The sequence below is a fragment of the Ostrea edulis genome, chromosome 2 (assembly GCF_947568905.1).
Source record: "Ostrea edulis chromosome 2, xbOstEdul1.1, whole genome shotgun sequence".
Classification (NCBI taxonomy): domain Eukaryota; kingdom Metazoa; phylum Mollusca; class Bivalvia; order Ostreida; family Ostreidae; genus Ostrea; species Ostrea edulis.
Genome location: NC_079165.1, coordinates 68,288,507 through 68,312,336, shown reverse-complemented (window position 1 = coordinate 68,312,336; position 23,830 = coordinate 68,288,507). Strand labels below are relative to the sequence as shown.

Genomic DNA, 23,830 nt, shown 5'->3' with positions numbered 1-23,830 from the left:
TATATGACTGAATATGTAAATTTTACTTTTTGTAAACTACGAAATATGATTGGATATAACTTTAAATATTACGTGTATATTCAATTTCTTATCTTTACATGCTATTTTCATTTCTTTGGAATGTTCAGTCGTTAAGATAGACTTACTATATTTATCAAGAATCATAAGAGCTGTTTTTACAATCGTACTCATGAGGAATTGGCTATCATAAAAATTTATCAAGATATCAAAGTCCAAAACATTGGAAACGTAAACAGAGGTAACGCTGTACTACAGATAATATACATGTAGTATGACGAACTCCAAGCTACACATAACAGATGATAAAATAGAGTATACTCGACTACGTTCTTCAATTCACGAGTAAATGAATATATCTTAATGTAGTATATGAATATTCATATAATCCTGAAGAATTGAAGAAACTAGTCGAGTATACTCTTAGACTATCGGCTTTGTGATATTCATATATATTGCAAATGTTCTGCGTCAGTCGTGCATTAACAATTGGACATTTTTAATTTCTTTTTGATAACTACCATTCTAATTCTTTTCAAATTTGGTATGAAACGTCGTTGGCGAAAGACGGACATGAATTGTAATTTCCAGGACTCCTGCACCCCAGGGGCATTAGGGGCGGGGTAAACAAACATTCAAAAATTGACAAATTTTCAAAAATATTATTGTCTACAACCACACATGTGTAAGAAAAACTGAATGTATCGTGATGTAGGGCTTCTACCAAAATTGTAGATTTCATGATCCCCGAGGTAGAGATCCTGAGCCCTGGGCGGGGCTAAACTTGGTATATACACTTTATGTGTAACACACTTAGATAACATCTTCTTTAGTGCTATTGATACTAGATTAAAACTAAATAGATATTTAGAAAGAACAGGTAGTGCTTTACGAATATTGTAAATTTGATGATCCCAGGGGTAGGGATTTTGGTATCAGGGTGGTCCAAAATGGCCAGTTATTAAATTTGTAACAATAGAACATTTTTAATGTATTTGGGACAAAAGGGGCATAGATATGTAATTTTCAATACTCTTTCACCCTTGGGGCATTAAGACGGGACAAAAACTGCCAAAAATTGACCAATTTCCAAAAATCTTCTCTACAACCACACATGTGTGAAGGGTGAAGATAACGAGCAGTGATCAATCTCGTAAATCCCACAAGCAATACAAAACATGTATAAGAAAAACTAAATGCATCGTGATGTAGAGCAGAAGGGCCTCTACCTAAATTGTCAATTTCATGATTCCTTGGGTAGAGGTTCTGAGCTCAGGGCGGGGCCAAACTTGGTATATACTGTTTTTAGTGCTATTGACACGAAATGGATATTTACAAAGAGCAGGTTGTCCTTTACCAAAATTATAAATTTGATGACCTCTGGGGTAAGAGTTTTGGTATCAGGATAGGGCCAAAATGGTCAGTTCTTAAATATGTGAGAATAGAAAAATTTAATTTTTTTTTAGTTTTAAAAGACATTCATAGCATACACCATATCACAGCAAAATTTTGACTCAAGAATTTATTTGCTAACAAAACGCATTTTTTATCATTCTGTGAAAAATCACAAAAAATTCATATGAAATAATTGAGAGCTTGTATCACTCCTTCGATGGTGAAATCATGCTTCATAAGAGGTGTTTTAACGAGCCATTGAATAAAATTTTAGTGTAATGAGCTACCTTAAGCTTAGATATTCAGAACAAGATTGTTTTCTAGATTTTTAGCCCTTCGGACTTGTGATACATCTAACTATAACTCAGGTGACCGATGAGGCCTGTGGGCCTCTTGTTTATTATACTGCTACTTGTGTAGCTTTTTCTAAACCTATTTCTGGATTTCATATATATATATATATATATATATATATATATATATATACTACATGTATGCATTTAACTTTATACTGCATATGTTGTACTCAGACAATTAAGTATGTAGTATTCATCTGTTACATTGTGAAGTATATACAATGTATAATATATTGATGTAAATGCATGTTACTGACAAAGTAACTTCATTGCGGTAAGAAGAAATTCTTTATTTGTTGAAAATAGTGATTTATTTGTGAACATCATCCATGATAGATAAAGAGTATCATCATTTAAGGAACGTACACAGAAGGATATGTGAAATGTAGAGAACATCTGAAACCAATCGCAAGAAAGCTAAGTGTAGTTAACGCTATGAATGTCAGTGGAGTTAGGTCCTGTGATATACTATCACAGCAGACACGCCTCAGAACACAAGAGAGTACAGGTACAATACTAGTATTAGTATCGGGTATGTTTCCGTTTAATTGTTAACAATGAATCTAGATTGATGTGAATTGTTTTCTTTCAGGGATAATATTTGACCATAACTCGGTGGATGCCATAGAAGTTTTTAATAAACTTGGTCCACAGAGGGACATTAACTACATCAGTAGAACCACTGACCTAACGGACAGTTTCGCCGTCAGTAACGAAAGCAAGTTTCTCTTTAATTATCTGTGTAATATACATGTATGTAGTAATTATGAAGGGTTTCTAATGTTTATAATAAGACTTTAATATGTTGAATTTCGAATTCTTAATGAAGGTATAATGAAAAAATATTGATCAGAAATTGGATTAAAAGCGTATATTTTATAACATATAAATGTGTCAAGGCAGAATGGTGAAAAGACACAGAAGGGGTTTTATATAGGAGTAGGCTGAAATTGAAAAGCTTGTAATGAATTTACATGACATGAATTTCATCTTCTTCTTTATTTCTCGCCATCTTTTTTTTCCTTGTACTGATTTTATCCATAAATTTGAAATTTATATATTCTTGCTTTGTTTCCTCAGTTTCTGAGGTTAATTTCGAGTGATAAATAAATGCAAACAATAACCTCAGCAGACGTCCTACGTCAAACAAAGTCAAGAGCGGGTAAACAAATATATATTTTAGAATGATCTGTCAAGAGCAAACAAACTGTGATTTGGTCTGGTTTGGCTTATTGAAGAATTACATGTAACTAACATTGCTCTCTGGTGCACTGATATTACCTGAAATAGGATTGTCCGCATCGTAGATTTGTTTAGGGATTGCATAACACGAAAACAGCACATGTTGTGATATATCAATCGTATGGCCCATAATGTTTACATTTCCTACATCTATATACATGTATTAAAGTATTTATAAAGAAAATCGAGTCTTTTTATTTTAAATCACTATAATATTTTAGAATGTGTACTTTTGATTATTTTTGTTGGAAATCAAAGTATTTATCATTATAGTACATATGTGTGTCCAAGCTATAGGCGGGAATTGCAATTTTGATACCCTCACAGATTCCTGAAACCATTTTCAAATTTTTAACTTTGCTGCAGTTGTCGATAGGCAGTTTTAATTCAAATGTTGAATGTTTTCATTTACCAAATGTTTTATTTATAAAAGTTTGATGTTTAATTGTTTATAATTCTCGATGTAAACTGAGACATGCAAGTGCACATTCAACCTAACATAAAAACTCAAGAAAAAAGGTTCAAATACAAAATATTACTTTGAGATACAAGGACCCACTTTGCTTGTTTTATTGGGGATATAAAAAGAAAGGATGCATGATAGTTTCTGCTTCACCGAGGTAAGGATGTTTGAGGATGAACTGTTGTTTAGATGCCGAGAGAGTTCTAGTAATTACTAGTAATAGAAGTTTGAAATTCAAATATTGTACTGAGATGTATTATTCACGATATTGAGTTATCAACACTAGGACTATTTCATATGAGATGATATAACCTATAACTATAAAATAGCATGTCTTTGATTTTACTCGGATATTGCATTTTGTTTCAAATAATTTGTTTCATTTTATCTTTAGATGGTCATTGCATAAAAAACATCTCCCCTTATTTTTTTTCTCTTTAGCCCATGTTGTGTTTTCAGTTTAGAAAATTGAAAAGATAAATGAACTTAACATGTACTTTCAAAGGTCAGTTTTCCTGATCTACGTTCAACAAGATCTCGGTCAACTTGTTTCACGTAACAATTTTGTAAGACTTTCATTTAGAGATGTATGTACCTTGTGATATGCCAATTGTCTCAAAGCCGTATTAAGGATCGCTTTTGCATCCCGTATTGATTTTTCTAAAAAAAAAAAAAAAAAAATCTTTTAATAAATGAAATAAAATGATTTTGGTGCAGGTCAACTTATCATTTTTGTGAAATACTTAAATGATGTAATTAAATAAGGTTATTGTACTATTAACCCTTTTATCCGGGCTTGATTTAATACAGGACATGTACATTTTCTCTAGAAATGTATTTAGATGGCCTTAGAAAGCTTATAAACCATTTATATCATCGTGAGTTACATTCCGACACGTAGATACAGTTTTCGCTTACTTGTTAAGCAATTTATTCAGTATATGTATTAAAATCCAATAAACCTTACATTTTATGCATGCTATTAGCTGTGTATATATGTGATAAAGTAAGCAAATTTTAGTGGATTTACATTTATACAAGAATACCCTGAAACATATAGCCAGACGAGTCATAGGAAGGAATACTAGCAATCATGTTGGTTTTGCAGTAGTTCTACATCTCTTTGTGTATTCAATATCAGACCGCCACTAAAATAAAACAAAGTTTACGAACATACAGAATGGTGTAGTGTGCATCCAAGGACCATTATCGTCTATAACCAAATTGAGTTTTCCTGTAGGGAATGAAGGAATCTGTTTCCATGGCAACTAAAATTGAAGATGATCTGAATGTGAAAATTGATTTATTTACACTGCGAATGTGCTGGAAAACGAGTGAAGCTTGGTAACGTTATAGAGATGTTCTCTTGGGAATTCAAATGCTGTAATTAACAGAGTGCGATTGTCTTGTTTAAATGGCGGATCGACTGATGTATCACTGCAATTTTAGTATCAGGTTTTAATATAAAACAACTTGCAAGTCATAAATTGGTAATCTTGATTGAAATAGTACTAGAAACTATTATTCTGATCTTAATTGATTGTATTTATTGTATAACAGTTTTGATTGAAACTTAAAATTCCATTCTTTATTTGTTTTACTTAGGTTAACCAATGGTATTTAAAACAAGAAATTGAATCTAAATACAAATATATTTAAATTGCTTTATTTGCCCATTATTTTCAGTTTGTGCGCAGCTAGAAGAAGATGTTGTTGGAATAATAGGTGTTTGTGGCAAGTGCGCCTTGGCCACCATTCAATCGTACAGCGACACTTTCGAGGTGCCATTCTTACTCATCAGCGAGGCACCGATTCCTGATGACGTCACACGATCTTCCTACCAATTTTATTTAACACCAGTGTTTATCCAAGGGCTTCTAGACATCATAATCGAAAAACAGTGGCATAGACTCTTTTATATATATGATACAGATGAAGGTCTGAAGCCATTACGTTTTATCTCATAACAATGTCGATATTTGCTTAATATTAGACCTATTTCGCGTACTTTCCATCATTTCTTCTGTTAACTACCGAACAAGTAAACAATATAAAAATGACTTGAAAGAAAGGTTATTTTAAAAGGAAAAGAAGAAAATTCAATAAAGGGTTCCCTGATGTACAGCAACGTGACTAAAGCTAGATAAACTTTCATAAACGTCCACTGAATACCTTATTTCATTTCCCTATGAAATTTAATTATGTACATCAAACGCTTTCTGTTTCAATTAGGTTTATTGAGGCTTCAACAAATACTCAACATAATAAATGCCCAAAAATGGCCCCAGTTGGACATCATATTCCTGAGAATCCCTAATGCCAAAGTTTGTCATGAAAAGATACTCCAGTTTTACAACCATGATGCAGCAGATCTAAGGATTCTCCTTGACCTTCCAATAATGGAAGTAGAAGCCACAGTAAATCTACTTGTAAGTATATAGAAGTAGTCAGTGAAATCACTGTATACCTAGGTAATATCTGCAAATGAATTTTGTCGATTTAAAGAAAATTCTATGGAGAAGTACTTTATCCTGAGAGCAGAGAAACATGTTGATAACTTACTTAAAAGTAAAGACATATGATCTCACTCAAGTTTACAGAATTATTCCTCGATGTGGGATTTATGAGACTGATCACTGTTCGTTATCTTCACCTTTCATATGTAAACACCTATTTCATGTTCCAGAAAAAGACACCACAAATAATGATGAACCGCTTTCATTTTCTTCTCCCAAGTCTGGTAAGCACTACTTATTGTTTTATGCATATTTTATCGTAGTGAATATATATCCAAGACGAAATTACCACAATAGATGTGTCTTTCAATAGGGAATTTCTCAGTTGGATGAGTCTGTGGTTTTCAAGGGAGCTAATTTCTCAGGCTTCCAACTTTGGCCAAAAAATATAATGATGGAAACAGAATGGATACGGAAATTCAATACCAGTAAAATTAAGGTATGTCGTATACTCTTGACTTTGTTCAAGTACTTTGAGTAAAGATTAACTGGAAGGAAGAAATATTTCCAGTTCATATAGAATGTACAGATAAGATAATTATTTGATTTGGATTTCAGCAGAAGGCAGAAATTTGTCATTGATTGAAATATTTATATGATTTAAGCCAACTCACGCACTTTTGAGGGATGCTCTTGCTCTCTTCAATTCAACATTTAAAAAGTCTTCACTCCGATTTCGTCAAAAGAGCGCAAAGGATCAGAAGCTAGCGTGTCGTCATAACAACAAGACTGTAACCCTGACAAAGAACAGAGAGGTGTTTACGGAGCAACTAAGAAAGGTAGTTAAATAATCAAACAGAAATAAGAGTAATACCTATAAATCATAATTGGCTCACCTCAGCGGAAAGCCTCTTGATAAAAGAAATTTCCTGGTCACATGTCTGTCTGTCTGTTTGAAGACCTTTCACTTGTTCCGGTCTCTACAGAACAACTTGAATACTTCATGTTAAGTAAAGGTAATTTCGGTTTATCGAAATGAAGCCTCATTCCAAGAGAGAGATAATCAAGAGGTAGTAAAAATAAGGTGGAGGTCTGAAGAACCACCGAAACAGAATACTTAAAAACTTGCATGAAAGGTATCTTACATAATGATAGTTCAGATTTCTTTAAATCATGAATTACAGGTCCAAAGGAGGCCACACTTCTACAAACAGGTATATACAGGAATAATCTTTTAAACAATTCTCCAGAATTCTAGTGGTCAAATTGGTATGCAAGCCTTCTCGTGTGGTGTAGATTCTTTGTTTAAAATAGTTTCCGGGACCAGGACGAGACCACATAATGGAGATGAATTTTAGAAATGAATAAAAGTAAACTGTTCAAAAATCTTTTCCAGAACCTCATCGGTACAATTTCACAAATATCCTAATGTAAAACTTATACGGTACCAATTTTGATGCACCAGATGCGCATTTCGACAAATAATGTCTATGTAGCGTTTGTACAAACGATGGTAATTTCGTCAATTTTGGGCCATAAGAAAGGCCTAAGGTTAAATGTAGTAATATGTCAAAGAATTTGTTAAGATTATCTCAAATAATATATGCAAAGTAAAATGGATATATACATGTATAAACTTTCAAACCATAATTATTCTCCCTAACTTTAGTGGGACCGCAACAGCCGTTTAAACCTTAACTGTGTTCTGTTCAAGGTCATCACATATAAGAGTATATACGTACACTTACATGTTGATTAGTTGTATATTGTTAAACGTCTCGCTTGAAATTTCTCACTCTTAACGAAACGCCACCATTGCCTGTTACATGTGTTTGTTTTACATACACACACCATATAATATATATATATATATATATATGTGTGTGTGTGTGTGTGTGTGTGTGTGTGTGTGTGTGTGTGTGTGTGTGTGTGAAAGGTGAAGGTAACGAACATTGATCAATCTCACAACTCCTATAAGCAATACAAAGTAATGAGTTGGTGAGTTGGGCAAACACGGATCCCTGGGTAATACCAGAGGTGTGATCAGGTACACTGTATATAGGAAGAGTAATCACCCCTATCATTAATTAGTAGAGCGGAAATATTACTGCTTCTGCTACAAATGAATGATTGTTATCCTCATGGTTTGAAAATTTGAAAGTAAATTTAGTTTCAAACAAATATCGACTTTTCAGACATCAATCGCCGGCATGAGTGGAACCCTAGAATTCAACGATTATGGAAAGCGAGAAAATTTTGAACTCCAACTAATGGAAACTTTGATGGGAAAAGAACTCGCTAAGGTAAGAAATGAATTGTGATTGTCCTATGTAAGTATGTAATTGATATGAATACTAGCGTTGATGCATACTTAATCACAAAACAACATATTTCATTCTCCAAACTCATTGCATTTTGACACGAAACCTGATTTTTCAGGATGGTGAATGGAGCCCGGTCCCTATTAAAGGATCCCGTTTACGAATACATATGTCTGAGCACACTAAACTACCACATCGGAAACCCAAAGTTCCACAAAAAATGAAAATAAATATAACCACTATAGATGTAAGTGGAGAAAGAAAATAATTCAGGATATACAAGAATTTGCATTTCTTGAAAAGGGAATGAGTAGAGGATATTTATTGTAAATATCAGTATCATGTTTTGTCAAATTCCAGTTTCAAATTCATTTCAAGATATCTGCAGTAATCCCGAGTGCTATTTCCTTAAAACTGACCGAACAATGATGTAAAATGAGAATAAATATTAACACATTTTATGATTTTTAGGAGACACCTTACGTCATAGTTAAGCCTGAGTACGTGGAAGAGGTCTTAAAGCTCAAGTCAAACGGATCGCATGTTTGTGGAAAGCATTACTTCCAGGGTTTTTGCATTGACCTGGCGAAAATGGTGGCCGAAAAAATTAATATGACATATGATATCTGTCTAACACAGGACGGAGAGTATGGACAAGAAATGCCCGACAAGTCCTGGAATGGCATGATTGGCGACCTCTTAGATAACGTAAGTTGGGAAACAACTTTACAGACATCTATTTCAAATACATCTATCGAAAATTAATAACAGTAAATGTTATCTTGCAGAGAGCACATATGGCAGTTGCCCCAATTACAATAACATCAGACAGAGAGAAAGTAGTCGATTTTACAAAACCTTTTCTGAGTTTGGGAATCAGTATAATGATAAAAAAGCCTGCAGACGAAGGACCTCGTATTTTCTCCTTTATGGAACCCCTCTCAACTGAGATATGGATGTGTATCTTATTTGCATATGTAGGTGTGAGTGTGGTACTATTCCTGGTTAGTAGATTCAGTCCAGCGGAATGGAAAGTGGATGAAACAAACATCACAAACGACTTTACCATTTCCAATAGTCTGTGGTATGCACTTGGTGCATTTATGCAACAAGGGTGTGATATATCGCCTTCGTAAGTGTTAAGTGTTAACAACGAGTCCTGTGTTATTTCGTATCAATGTATTTTTTCTCATTTTAAAATCAGGTGATCTTTAAGCATCTAAATGTATTGTTTTACAGAGCGGTATCGGGGAGGATTGTAGGAAGCGTCTGGTGGTTCTTTACTTTAATCATTATTTCCTCATACACGGCAAACCTAGCGGCATTTCTCACAGTGGACAGAATGAATACTCCTATCAATTCTGTTGAAGACTTAGCAAAGCAAACAAAAATTCAATATGGTTCTCGCAAAGGAGGTGCAACCTATAGCTTCTTTAATGTAATGTTTATTTGAACTTCTTTACGGTATTCAATGTATAACGAAAGGATATTTAACAATCCCGAATAATTTAATTCAAGGTAGATATTTATTGTTGCAAATCAAATTCACTTGACTGGTAAATGAGTAGAAACTTGGTACTTTTTGGAAGCATTATCCGCTCTTGACATAAATAAGAAAAACTAATTTTCTACAAATATATGCAGTAAATGATAAATTTTATATCATAATTTTATAAAGATAAAGTTTCTGTAACTTTTATTTTACGAAAGAGTTGTATGAAAATACAATTTCTTTGAAGAAAGAGTTTTGTAAAACATGCTCTTCTTAGAGACTTCTTTGTGAAATACATATGTAAATCAAGAAGTAAACAAAATTTGTTAAATAATTTTATTTGATAAACCCATCAAAATGATTACAAAATTCACACCATTCACTGATTAAATATGATCGTTATAAATTGAATACCTGAATGTAATGTTTATTCATATTTTACCTGCCTAACACCATTATTCTTTCTTTCACTTTTAGTCTATAAATAACACTATAAGAAATTCGTTAGTAATGATTCTTAAAATGCATTTACAAGCAGATTCAGACAAATTCACACATAGACCGTACAATTTTCTCATACAAACATCAATATTAGGTTTGTGCTAAAGATTGTTTTGCATATTTTTACGTTAAGAAGTCAAAACATGAAAAGAAATAGAATAGGAATTGTTTGAAGATAGTATAAAGATGCAAGACCATGTAGACATTTTCGCATACTACTTTGATGTTACAGAAATCAAGATTCGCTTTGTACGAGAGAATGTTTGCATATATGAATTCGGTCCCGGATGTATTTATGAAGAGCACGGCACTGGGTATACAAAAGGTCCGGGATTCAAATGGACTCTACGCATTTTTACTCGAGTCAACCAGCAACGAGTACACCAATTTGAGGATTCCTTGCAACACCATGAAAATCGGTTCCAATCTCGACTCCAAGGGCTACGGCATTGCTACACCTCCTAACTCGATCTTAAGGTTACAAGTATCACATGTCCTATTTCAAGTAGCACTTTGAAACACTGAAATATGATTAGATTGTAAAATTAACAGAAAACTCGAAATCTTGAATTTTCTTATATAGCAGTAAGTTGATTTACGTGTTTAGAAATGAGACAGAGAGAAATATTTTACAGAAATTGATAAAATCTTAACTTCTGGGTAGGTTCAATTTTACATTTTTTTTTTTTTTTTTTTTTTTTTTTTTTTTTGCCTGAGCTATTGCTATCTGTCTTTGTTCTTGGTCGTTCGTCGTGCATGCGGATTTAAACATTTTCAAGTATTTCTCAAACAACCAAATTGGGTGCATAATAATCACGAGAGAAGTCTTCAACAAATTTATGAAATTGATGGTACATGGGTCATTGAGCAGGGAGGGGTCTTTATCGTGCCACACCTGCTGTGACATGGGGCCTCTGTTTTTGTGGTCTCATCCGAAGGACCGCCCCATTTAGTCGCCTCTTACGACAAGCAAGGGGTACTGAGGAACTATTCTAACCCGGATCCCCACAGGACTCATCTTGACATTTGACGTCAGATCATAAAGGTTGGCATGCAAGGTGAAGATAACGAACAGTGATCAATCTCATAACTCCTACAAGCAATACAAAATAGATAGTTGGGCAAACACGGACCCCTGGACACACCAGAGGCATATAACACCGAAAAGAGAAGGCTCTATCATTCGTGTTCTCAGACACCAAACAATTAGCAATGGTTACGTCTCTACATGATTGAACAATTCTCGAGCAGGGCGTTAAGCAATCTACAACCAACCAACAAAATAATTAGAATAAACATCTAGCACATGGACTGCCTGCATAGTTATAATGGGTTAGAGACATTTACAGAAACTGGCATTTCTGGTTCACGTGTCAAGAGTTCCGGCCCTAATATTAAGCAATCTTCTCTTTTAATCAACATAGAGAAAACAATTTAGGTTAATAAAAATATTCCCTGCAAACAAGGTTTATATGGTATCTAACAATTACAAATGTCTACCTACAAAGTATCCATCTTCTGGTTTTTGTTGTTGTTTTTTTTGTTTTTTTGTTTTTTTGCCTTCCCACCTTGAATCTAATTAACACCATTCGAGCCATTAGATGATCATACTTGACTCAAAGGTGGCTTATGACTAGGTGGTTTGCAATGATCCTTCTCAAAAGCAGACATTTATTCCTTTGTCCGTGTTTAGAAAATACTCATATTGTAATATATACCCCTGGATATACCTAAGGTGGGATCAGGTGCCTATCAACAGAGGATGCTTACTCCTCCTTAGCACCATGTCCTACCCCTGGTATGCCCAGGGTTATGCATTTGTCCTTCTCTTAATTTTGTATCTTTTACAAGCATTTACAGTTCGTTATCTCGCTTTGCCCATTATAATGTTGTTGGTTAGATGCAGGAGTTATGAGATTGATTCGTTATCTTCACCTTTCATGTAAAGTGAGAGGAAGAAAGACAGAAGATGAATAGTTAGTATGTAGACAGATATAGTACATTTCATGATGTCATGGTAGCAATGGTGTCACAATCATTTACCGGGAAAATAAATGTAAATACCATGACGCTATGTGTAATCCTCGTTCAATTTGAATAATATCATCACAATAAGTAGAAGAGTTTTGGTTCGAGTGGGATTTTACCCGCCGTATTTGATTAATCCCAGCACACACTGACACGCTCATTATTGTGTTTGAAATATGCATATTGTGGAATTAAATTTTGTAATTTATTTTCACGTTATTTCGAAAATAGTATCACTCGCGAAGTAAAATTATTCGTTTTCATTTTTATTTTGCTAAATTACATGTAAAAATGCTTGATCAACAGAGAACTCGTGAATTTAAGTTCTCGCGATTTGACGTGTATAATTATTTCGCGATGTAAAGTACTTACGTAAAGTAAGGAATGACTGGTCGACAGGGGATGCTTACTCCTCTAAGGCACCTGATCCCACCTCTGGTATATTTCCAGGGGTTCGTGTTTGCCCAACTCTATGTTTTGTATTGCGTATAGAAGTTATGAGATTGATCACTGTTTGTTATCTTCGCCTTTTATGTGTGTAAAAACCATGTAAAGGACTGTATCAATAGTTTAAATCAATTTTACGATATATGTGGTTTAAGATGTAGCTATGATAGAAATATTTTTTTTAATTCTCTTGGATGTACAATCCATATAAAATTCTAAGATTTCAATTATCCTTTTCCATTTACAATTATGTTTTACTTTTAATATAATTTCGAAAACTTCAAGTCATGACATAAGTTGCATTTCTTCACATGATTAATAGTCTTGCTAGCATGGGATGAATAACGTCTTAAAATCATGTGGATAATTGCTAATATTGCAAATTTTAGATTGTACATGTACCATAAATCATCTGTTACATTTTTAGGGACTCACTGACACTAGCGGTGTTGGCTTTGCGTGAATCAGGAGAGCTGGCTCAGATTAAAAAGAAGTGGTTTGACGACATGAATCAGTGTCAACAGGAAAGCGCAAATGTAACGTTTAAATTACGTCAAATACAAAACACTTGTCATGTTTATCTTTCCAACGTATAATAAGTAAATATTATGTCGTATTGTAATAATTTATACATTTACACGTACCTAATCATTTAGACTAAACAAAGAAACAAATGTTGTTTTATCATTAGTACAATGCTGTATTGTTACAACTTTGTTTTTAGGATGGGTCACAAGTGTCCTTGACTCTAAAAAATGTGGCTGGAATTTTCTACATTTTGTCTTCCGGTCTGGTCATGTCTGTATTCGTGGCTGCAATTGAAATCCTGTACAAGACAATTGTAGATTCCAGAAAGTCGAAGGTATTTGTACCATATAATTACTCAAATAAACAAACAAAATGCATTTTTGATATAATTTTAGAAAATAGAGTAATTGGTGACAATGATTCAGCCAGCAATGTAGTGTGTTAAAATATACGTGTATTCTAATAAATTTATCAGACTTCCTTTGGGTCTATGCTGAGGTGCAAGGCCCGTATGTCCTTCCGAGGTTCCATTGACAACAGTTCCGGCCAAACTACCCCACTTAAGAAAAACAACTCTTCCGTAAGTTCATAACCAATTTCGGACTTCCTCCTCCAAATAACAAAGCAAGTCAGCTTTATATTTATAATTTATATCTGAATATATTTCGAATCTCTTTGACTACTATATCGTGAATGGTTTGATATTAAAATTGCAACACTTACGTATATGTATTGTGATTGTTCATAAGTATGATAGGTTGTTGCACTTTTCTGTTTCAGTGTGCGTATCCTGCCCCTTCACATCTACCAGGATTTGATCCATACCCTGACCTTCAAACACATACCCAAGTCTGATACATCTCAACTACATTGCCATGTACCTAAAACCTTAACAATTATTTTGTATTTGCATTTACTTCTTGCAATTGTAAACATGTATTAAAATAAATGTAATATTCATGTTGATTGTATTCTCATGTATTTTTTAACATTTGACATATTTTATATACTTTACTAATTGCAAACGTACGTCTCGAAAAAGTACATGGGAAATGTGTATAAACTGTTAGTTTTTGATAAATAAAAAATTAAAACGATCATTTGAGTCTCTTACAATTCTTTCTGGTTATGCAACAAATCACCAAATACAACATTCCTTACTGAATCTACAGTATAAAGCATACAAAGAAATTTCGTGTTTTATTGAAAGTAGATTCTAACAGCAAACTAACAAATCAACTTTATGACAAACGGGGTAATTTCAACTTTCTCCATCGTCAACTACCCATTTATGTAGCAATGTTCCATTATCACCTCCATATGGTTTTTACATATCTCAACTGATTCGATACGCAAGAGCTTGTTCTGCATATGGTCAGATTTTAAATCGAAGCAGGCTACTGACAAACAAGTTTATGGTGCAGGGGTTCCAACAGCCTCGTTTAAAATCAGCATTTTGCAAATCCTATGGTCGTTATAACGATCTAGTTTGCCAATACAACCTATCATTGGGTCAATGCTGTCTGACCTGTTTCATGCCGATTGTTAAGCCGTTCTCGGCTCACTGATTTTGACTACGGATATCTCTGTTTACCTAATCAAGATATAGGGCTCACGGCGGGTGTGACTCTCTATTTTGTATTGCTTATAGGAGTTATGAGTTTGATCACTGTTCGTTATCTTCACCTTCATTTATACACATGTACAATTTAAGTTGATAATCCCAGTATTCACTATCAGAATAAGGACTATCGCTTGTATTTAATATATGTCTATGATGCCAAGATAACTTTCCTTGACTCATATCAAACTTTTTTTTTAAATTTGAAGTTATTTAAATCAAACCGTCTAGTTGATAAATGTAAGCTATACATGTACTTTGAAATCAGACTGTGTTGTCCTAAACTGTATCTAGACTATTTGAATCATAACAAAAAATTAATTTTGTCGTGACATTACAAAAAACTGTCAAAGTAATGGAGAGTTATCGATGAGTAAATCTTTAGTGACGTTCCGTTGATTTAAAAAAAACTGAATTGACGGTCTGGAACAGAAATAACACGATTGATAAAAGGAGTCGCTTTACGAAATATATCTACTGAATGAACAATGATCAATCTCATATAACTCCCATAAGATATACAAAATCAAGAGTTGGGCAAGCACGGATCCCTAGATCCACCAGAGGTGAGATCAGGTTACTAAGAGAAATAAGCACCCCATGTCAACCGATCATACCCGCCATCATCCCTATATCTTGATCATGTAAACGGAGTAATCTATAGTCAAAATCAGTGTATAAACCACGGCCTAACAATAGGTTTGAAACACGTCAGATCGCATTGGACCCAATGACAGGCTGTATTGGCAAATTAGATCTTTATAACAAACAAACAATTTACGAAATGGTGACTTTAAACGAGGCTGTTGAAATCCCTGTAACATCAACTTGTTTGTCAGTAGTCTGTCTCGATTTAAAAACTGATCATACGTTCAACAAACTCTTATGTATCGAATCGGTTGAGAGACGTAAACACCATATGCAGGTGATATTGGAATAAATATTGCCTTATAACCATCTGACAACCAGGTAGTTCAAGACTTGCATGTACATGTATATCACAAAAATACAAACATTCTTCTTTTTTCTATCGTTGCATTTTTTTTTTAAAGGTTTCTACGAAGAAGTTAGTGTTCTCAAGTCCTATTATTTTGATAACCTAAAATAAAATGCAAATTTAAATAATTTTCGTTGGTGAAAAAAAGCAAATTGTACTTTCAAATTGGTAGGATTACGGACATAGGATACCTAAAAAAAAAATTGTAATCGAATTTTTAAAAATTATTTGCAAATATTTTGATATTGGTACAAACCCATACCAATATTTACCACAAAATTGTTATATAATACCGCCTATATTTTTGCATTTTTCACAAATATTTACTTGAAAATCCAATGAAAAAACATTAACCAAAATGAAATCTTTCGACAAAGCATCTTTTTATTGATGCATTTCAAAAATGACCTAATTATACTGTTTGTGATCAAATAATTAAAAAAATCCTATACCGACATTAAACAAGACTGTTTAAACCATTGCACCATCGACATGTTTGTCAGTAGTCTGTCTCGATTTGAAACCTTATCATACGCACAGCTCTTGCATATCGAATCAGTTGAGAGATGTAAACATTATATGCAGGTGATAATGGAATATTGCTACATAATTATGGGAAGTTGACGATGAAGAAGCTGAAATCATCCCTTTGTCATAAAGTTGAGTTGTTAGTTTGCCGTTGATATCTACTTTAAATGAAATATCAAAGTATGAAGCAGAGGTGGACGACTCTGTGGTGTCTTTTATTTCGAATTCACATGGATATCTCAAATTGACATATCGATGGAAATTATCATTATTAATAGATAATTCGTCGTTGATATATCTAAATGTCGAATTGAAGACCACAGCAAGAGATTTTTTCTACTCATATAGAAGTTTGTGAATAAATTTTGTTTCAAGAATATAAAAACAGATCAGCTAATAAAGGAGCACAATTTGTGCCCATGTATATTCAAACAGACTTTTGGAAGACCTGATTACCAAAGACCAAGAAGATATTGTCAATTAGGAACTCCAGCATATGTTTTATTTCAACTTCAGAGTACAGCACTTGTACGTAGAATCAGAGGGGTGTTCAACAAAGTATTTTTAGGATGATAGGGATATTTCCGTTTTCCATTATTGTTAAGAAGCAACTATCTATGATGTCAAAAAGTATAGTCTTTGATTCATCGTGAGGAATGGTCGTGTAAAGTGTTGAAAAGTCATGCCTTTTAATGTTGTTAATTTGAGATTTTGAGATTTAAAATTTACTAAAAGTTTTTTAGAATCCACATTTGATTTACACATGCAGTATCTTTTCAATACATTCTGCCTGTCAGAAATGCACAAAATGTCATATTTCCTTTTCACAATGGGTATACATCATAGAAAACCGACAGCTGTATTGGAAAACAAAAGTGATATAAACGTCCGATTGGATAGAGACATTGACAACAAAAGCATGGCAAGTTTTATTAGATAAATATCTTAATGAAAAAGAATACCTCTATCAAAATTCATCAATTATTTGTGTGTTTTCTGAGCATTGATAAGATAATGAATCATAGAATATAACATGTTAATTAAGTAACCGTAGCTCATGATTTTCAATGTATATGAATATTGCATACATATGTAATGTATATAACAGACCAATTTCTGAAAAGAATTGACTTGCCAATTATCAGCTCTTTTATAAATAGACTCATTTAAATTAAGTTTTGAATTAAAAAAAATTCACGTACAATAATTCATTAATTAATCCAGGAGAAGAGTATGTACATCACATATTTCATGTCTACGTCATACATGTGTACTTATATACAAAATTCCAAATAGATCGCTCTACTATGATTTACGCATTCAATTTTCAAGGAAGTTTTGAGGTTAAGAGTTCAAAAACTCATCATTTGGGTTTAGAGATACTTCAATTTTGAGACATTATTATTTTTGTAACTACTAGATGATTACCTGTATCAACGAATTTTGTTTTCAAATAAACTCTTGAAACAGCAAAAGTTATCAATTTAATGAGACAAAAATGTAAAACTTATCAAACACACTTGAACACATAATACGGAAAATTACGATTATCAGGCGCGATATTTACAAAGCATTGTCTTGTTAGTGTTAAAATAAGCGTTAGACATGTGGCCTAATCCCAATAAGGCAGACCACGTGCTGCTTTTCCATCGACCGTTGTATTATACTGTAATCAACGAGACCGGAAATATAGACGAGTTGTGATTCCACTGCATTCCGTCACACGCAAACAAGCGCATTACATAATAGGGAGAAATGGCGCGATTGTTCATTTATTTACTTTTCCTGATGTGCACGCATTCTGAAGTTTATGGGACAGTGAAACACAGAATTGGTAAGACGATTGCATGCAAGTCTATTCATGATATTCACCTTGCATTTAAACCATCTCATGTGCATTGTATATGTGTGTAGCAGTATAAGTTCTTTTGTCTTGAAAATGAATTGTAGAAGTTAAAAGGTTCATTTCAAGGTCTTCGTTTCCATTTTTTGAAAGATGTTATTTTCATTCTTTCTGGTTTCTACGGGGGCTAAATCTGGTACATTTTTGTAGTTGAGACCATTGTCCCTGTGGACAATAATTCGGAATCTGGATTAATCTGTACATTAACTACTGTTTATAAAACGCGTGTTGAGCAGTAGATAGAGAGAATTCTATTGATCCGCACATTCCTACAGCCATTAGATGCGGTTCCCGATGTCTCAATTGAATTTCGCATCGATCGGAATATTAACGTCTTTCTCTGGAAGATAGAATCTTTACGTTAACATTAAAATACAGGCATCTGATACGCACAATTACCAACCAATACAGTTTGCTTAATAGTCAATTTTACCATTATGTATGTCATAATGTTTATTTTTAATAACAGAATTACATATCCGATGAGAAAGGAAAACACCGTACAACTGTCATAACATCTGATAGTATATAATGTTCACAAACTTTTAAAATATGAATTAATGTTTATTCTTGACATGAATTTCCGCAATGAAACTGTTTAACTGTATTCTAGGTATATGTCTATTTTCTTATAGTGCAATAAAGATTTAAACAGATTGTTCCTTTTCAGTTGCCTTATTTGACAGGAATACGGAGGAGGAACTCAATATATTTAGACGAAATGTTATTGATGATGACGATTTCTATGACCTGGAGGTAGATTTCAACGACAGTCTAGAAATGGGAAAAGCAGGTACGGCGTGTCTATCAAAGTTTTAGACACGACAATAAGTATTTATTGATGCCGTTATAACGATCTAATTTACAAATACAGCCTGTCATTAGGTCGAATGCTGTGTCTGACGTGTTTCATATATACCAGTTGTTAGGCCTACTTTGCATACTGATTCTGACTACGGATTACTCCGTTTACCTGATCAAGATATAGGGTTCACGGTGGATGTGACCGGTCGATAGGGGATGCTTACTCCTCCTTGGAACCTGATCCCATCTCTGGTATATCCAGGGGTCAGTCTTGGCCTTTCTCTTAATTTTGTATTCTTTATAGGAATTATGAGATTGATCACTGTTCCTTATCTTCATTTTTCGTGTGTGCTAACTAAAGTATCTTAAAAATATTGAAATGAATTCGACTCAAGCTTTTATTTTCATGAATGAGTATATGGTTGTACAGATTTCTATTTTAATTTCATTTATCCATAACTGTGTAGTTTCCACGAGTAAGTGATATGTTGAAAAATAAAACCAAGCTGAAGAATGCATCAAATCATGTCAAATCTATGGTAGAATTAATGATGAGATATAGAGGATTTATTTATTCCATTGTGAATTTTCGATTTTGTTAATCTTGTTTACAGAAAGCAATTTAATCCTGGTCTGTTATAAAAGTTAATTTTTAATTCCATAGAGGATGAACACGACTTAGTGGTGTCAAATCATTGATGTTATTTTGTTGTTGTGATTTTACGTATCATCTTTTAAAACTGAAAGACAATATGGCGACATGCCAAAACGCACATTATAATATAGTGTAACTAGATGAAGCCCAGCTCAAGCGTGTGAGAAATGGAATAGGAGCTGATGATCTTTAGGGAATTGCCCATAGAGTTTTTAAACTTTAAACAAAATACCCGGACAATTATTGACGTTGAGTCTTGAACACCCATACGTCTTTGTTCTGAAATGTGTATATTCAATTGACTACGTTATATAGGCGTTGGAATCGTGGGGGCTGAGCCCCTACCTTTTTCGTCTCCTTCACTACTTTTCATTAATGGCCGAGTTTAGTTACATGTACCATATTACCACCCTTCCGTTCGCAATAAAGGCTAATATTAATCAACGAAGCTGGTTCGCATCCTCCTTTTCATTTGCTTACCATACAAGTACATATAAATCAATGTAGGTATCTTAAGTAGGGATGTAAACCCAATTGGCAAATCTACACAGGATTCAACCCCGCCCCTTTGAGAGAGAAAGCGATTTATTTTAAACAATAAACTCTTCGGTAAAACATGAAGATTAGGTGTGTTTTAATGTCAAGTCTAAACGAAAGAAATAGTCCCAATTGAATAACTGGATAATTTTCTTTTTCCGTGTGTGTAGGGGGATGTGTGTGCGCCTGTGTGTCAAAACTTGTCCCAAAGTTATGAATAATTAAAACAACAATATCGCTATCGGTGTTTATTTTTTAACTTCTTTGAACTGATCGAAAGATTGGATTTGAATATTTTTGATAAGGTAAATTACGATGGAATACTCCAAATTTGCTTGTTGAAAATCATAAATCATTGTAAATGATTTGTTTGATTCACGCCGCCTACTATTTTTATTATTATTTTTTTTATCGATTTCTCAGCCGAAATTTGAAAACGATATGCGGTTATTAGATCATAAGAATTTGTTGGGCAATGGCTCTAAAGGGTACCTTATCACATAATTTGTAATATATTGATCACTACAGGGAATTAAGAAAATGCTACCGTTTTGGGAAAGTACTGTAGAATGTATTCCTTTCGTAGTATCAATGGCTTTCGTTCTTGGGGCTGATAAGACTGACGGAGTACATTGTACATACACCACCGTGTCTGGCATCTATACTTTATCATGATACTTTGGAGATCTCAAATACAACACCCATCTGCCCTAATTCGATTGATGTTCAAATACACATGAAATAGCATCAAATGAATTATAAACAGTACGGAAACAGCAAATGAAGTTTCATTTATAGATTTCTTCATTCATTTCATTTATTGGGGAAAATAATTTTGAATATCCCTTAATTTGGTTCCCATTTAATGTGTTTGTTTCTAAGAAAGAATGAGTCATCACTGATATTGTCTTTTCTAGTTGATGAAGAAGTTACAAAAAGAAATTGGCTGTTGGGCGTCATAGGCGTTTCCCATAGCTGTCACTTAACAACTCTGCAGTCATACGTTGATTACCACGACTTGGCTTTCCTGTACATAGGGCCTTCATGCAGCCTGAAGTCCGAACTGACGGGATCATACCATTTGTTCATGAGACCAGCACTTTCCGGTGGTCTTGTAGATGTAATAGCCTACAAGGAATGGCGGAAAATTTACTATTTGTACGACTCTGATGAAGGTGAATTTCGTCATGTAGAGAACAGTTACATCTCAGTTTTGATACGTATTTCAAAAACTTTGTAGATAACATAAAATATATAATTTTACACACACACACACACACACACACACACACGTACGTGTGTGTAAAATAAATCATTTTACAGTAATAAGAAAGTATTTTTCATGAATTGAGCATGTGTCCATTTGCAGGTTTACTGGAATACGAGCAATTGTTGCATGAGATGCATATTCAAGAGCTGAACTTTGATGTGATTGTATTGCGCGTTGATAACACAGAGGAGTGTTACAGAAGACTGACAAAGATATACAACGAGGAGCCAGGGAATATCCGAGTTCTCCTGCACTTAGAACCAGTAGACAGCCAAGCAGTGATGTTTAGACTGGTCAGTATTGATGTAGAATTAGTTTTTTATGTTTTTACTAGTGATTTCAATATAATTGAAAATGACAACCTGATGCCACTTATTTTGAAATGTCCCATATGGCGACAGAACATTCCATTATCAATCAAATATGCGGTCGAAAGGCTAAACATGAAAAGGAACAACTTTAAACCTTGTCAGAATGGATAGAAATCACGTTTCTTCATGCTACACAGTCACCACAGCTCTGTTTTGCTAAGTAAGAATTAAATAAACACTAATGTAGAGATAAAAGACGAAAATTATATATATATATATATATATATATATATATATATATATATATATATATATAATAATAATAATAATAATAGGGGATCAGATTAACAGCTAATCACACAATCCCTTAGAATTACAGATGTACAATATATATGCACAAAAATACAACTAAATAAAGTATACAGCAAAAAGATGGCACATCAAAAGTAAAAATGGTTGTTAAGAGGAATGTTAAAATCTCGTATTAAACACATCAAATCAGAGTGTGTAATATATATCCTACTGTGTTCAGTAAAACAAATGTGATGAAATATTTAGATACTGGTATGTTGCGAGAGGGATATGTATTGATTTCAGCTGACAAAGCTTTTAGCAAGAATGTCTTTGTTTCTAAGACTCATTATTGCAACTGTATTTAAACAAATTTGGCTTTAAAATCACGCAATTCTTCAAAACCACGCTTCACTTTTAAACACATATATGATTACCGTCAAGCAAAAACCACCCTTAAGTGAAAAATATCACCTTTTCACTTTTTAAATGTTTTAGATAGAGGAATTTCTCCTCTTTCTGTTGATATGTAGCATTCCGTTACAATCCAAAGATAATGACATCAAAAATCCTAATCAAACTTGGTAAAAACTTGCATCGAGTCGTTTGACGTCATGATTTTTGTATTTCGTTACGTTTTGTGACTATTTTAAACGTAATCAAAATACATGAGATTGTTTTATCATCTGATATAAAGGTATACATATATCCAACATTCGAACAATTATTTAGATTATGAGAGATTCAAAATAGGTTAGTTTTTAGAATCTTTTACTCTTCCTGGGCGAGGTGAGGGGGCGACTACGTCCTTATACGGGGCCCTGACAATGGAACGAATGAATATGACTGATCTTACTTGCACTGCGTTTTAAAACTCCACAACAACAACCATTACGAACAGAGATACATTGCTGAATACAATAAATGTTCTACTAAGTCTCTATCTTTGTTCCTCACGAAAATACCAATTGCTGTGAAGGAGAAATTTCAAACACACTGTGGCACAACGTATGTAAGAAGTGGTGTAATCAAATATGGATTCTAAAATATTCCAAAGAACGTTTAGCAAATTTGAAATCAGAAACTTTTCCCTAGCATCAAAACGTGTAACTTATCAACATTTTACACTGGCATCCCTCAGGATGAATTACAGATTAAACTTTTTAACATCATAGCCAACTGGTTTTCTTAAAAATAAAAATGGATTATGAAAATATTCATATTTTGATATCAGTCATCCAAAAATACTGTTATATCCACTCTTTTCGCACAACTACCCTGAAGATGATATTTGAAAAATGATGGAGTTCCTCACTGACAATATCTACGTACTCTATGGTGATAAGGTCTTCCAACAGTCTGTTTGAATTCCTATGGAGATTATATGCTCCTTTATTAGCAGACCAGTTTCTGTATTCTCGTGAGGCGGAATTTATTCATTAAAATCTTCTACATGAGAAGAAGGAAAAATATCTTCTTTTGGCCTTCAACTTGACGTTTAGATATATTATCGACGTTTTACCTATCAACAATAGTATACTCATTTTCATTCATGTTTCATTCGATATATCCCAATTCTACTTATCGGGGCATTTTATTAAACATCGATATTTATAGCAAATTCAACTCAACTTTATGACAAACGGTACGACTTTAACTTCTACAT

At 33.5% G+C, this 23,830-nt stretch overlaps 1 protein-coding gene across 1 annotated transcript in view; it reads left to right on the top strand.

Moving 5' to 3' along the window:
- LOC125680453 (uncharacterized) overlaps nucleotides 1-23,830 on the top strand; it is a 44,406-nt gene that overhangs the window by 1,381 nt on the left and 19,195 nt on the right. Inside the window, 18 exon segments of the mRNA XM_048920056.2 lie at nucleotides 2,362-2,487; nucleotides 5,161-5,412; nucleotides 5,707-5,903; nucleotides 6,161-6,214; nucleotides 6,304-6,429; nucleotides 6,596-6,769; nucleotides 8,126-8,233; nucleotides 8,370-8,498; nucleotides 8,723-8,959; nucleotides 9,040-9,383; nucleotides 9,491-9,689; nucleotides 10,477-10,721; nucleotides 13,147-13,255; nucleotides 13,444-13,581; nucleotides 13,723-13,879; nucleotides 18,967-19,089; nucleotides 21,210-21,467; nucleotides 21,662-21,855. Coding sequence (XP_048776013.2) covers nucleotides 2,362-2,487; nucleotides 5,161-5,412; nucleotides 5,707-5,903; nucleotides 6,161-6,214; nucleotides 6,304-6,429; nucleotides 6,596-6,769; nucleotides 8,126-8,233; nucleotides 8,370-8,498; nucleotides 8,723-8,959; nucleotides 9,040-9,383; nucleotides 9,491-9,689; nucleotides 10,477-10,721; nucleotides 13,147-13,255; nucleotides 13,444-13,581; nucleotides 13,723-13,879; nucleotides 18,967-19,089; nucleotides 21,210-21,467; nucleotides 21,662-21,855 — 3,170 coding nt within the window.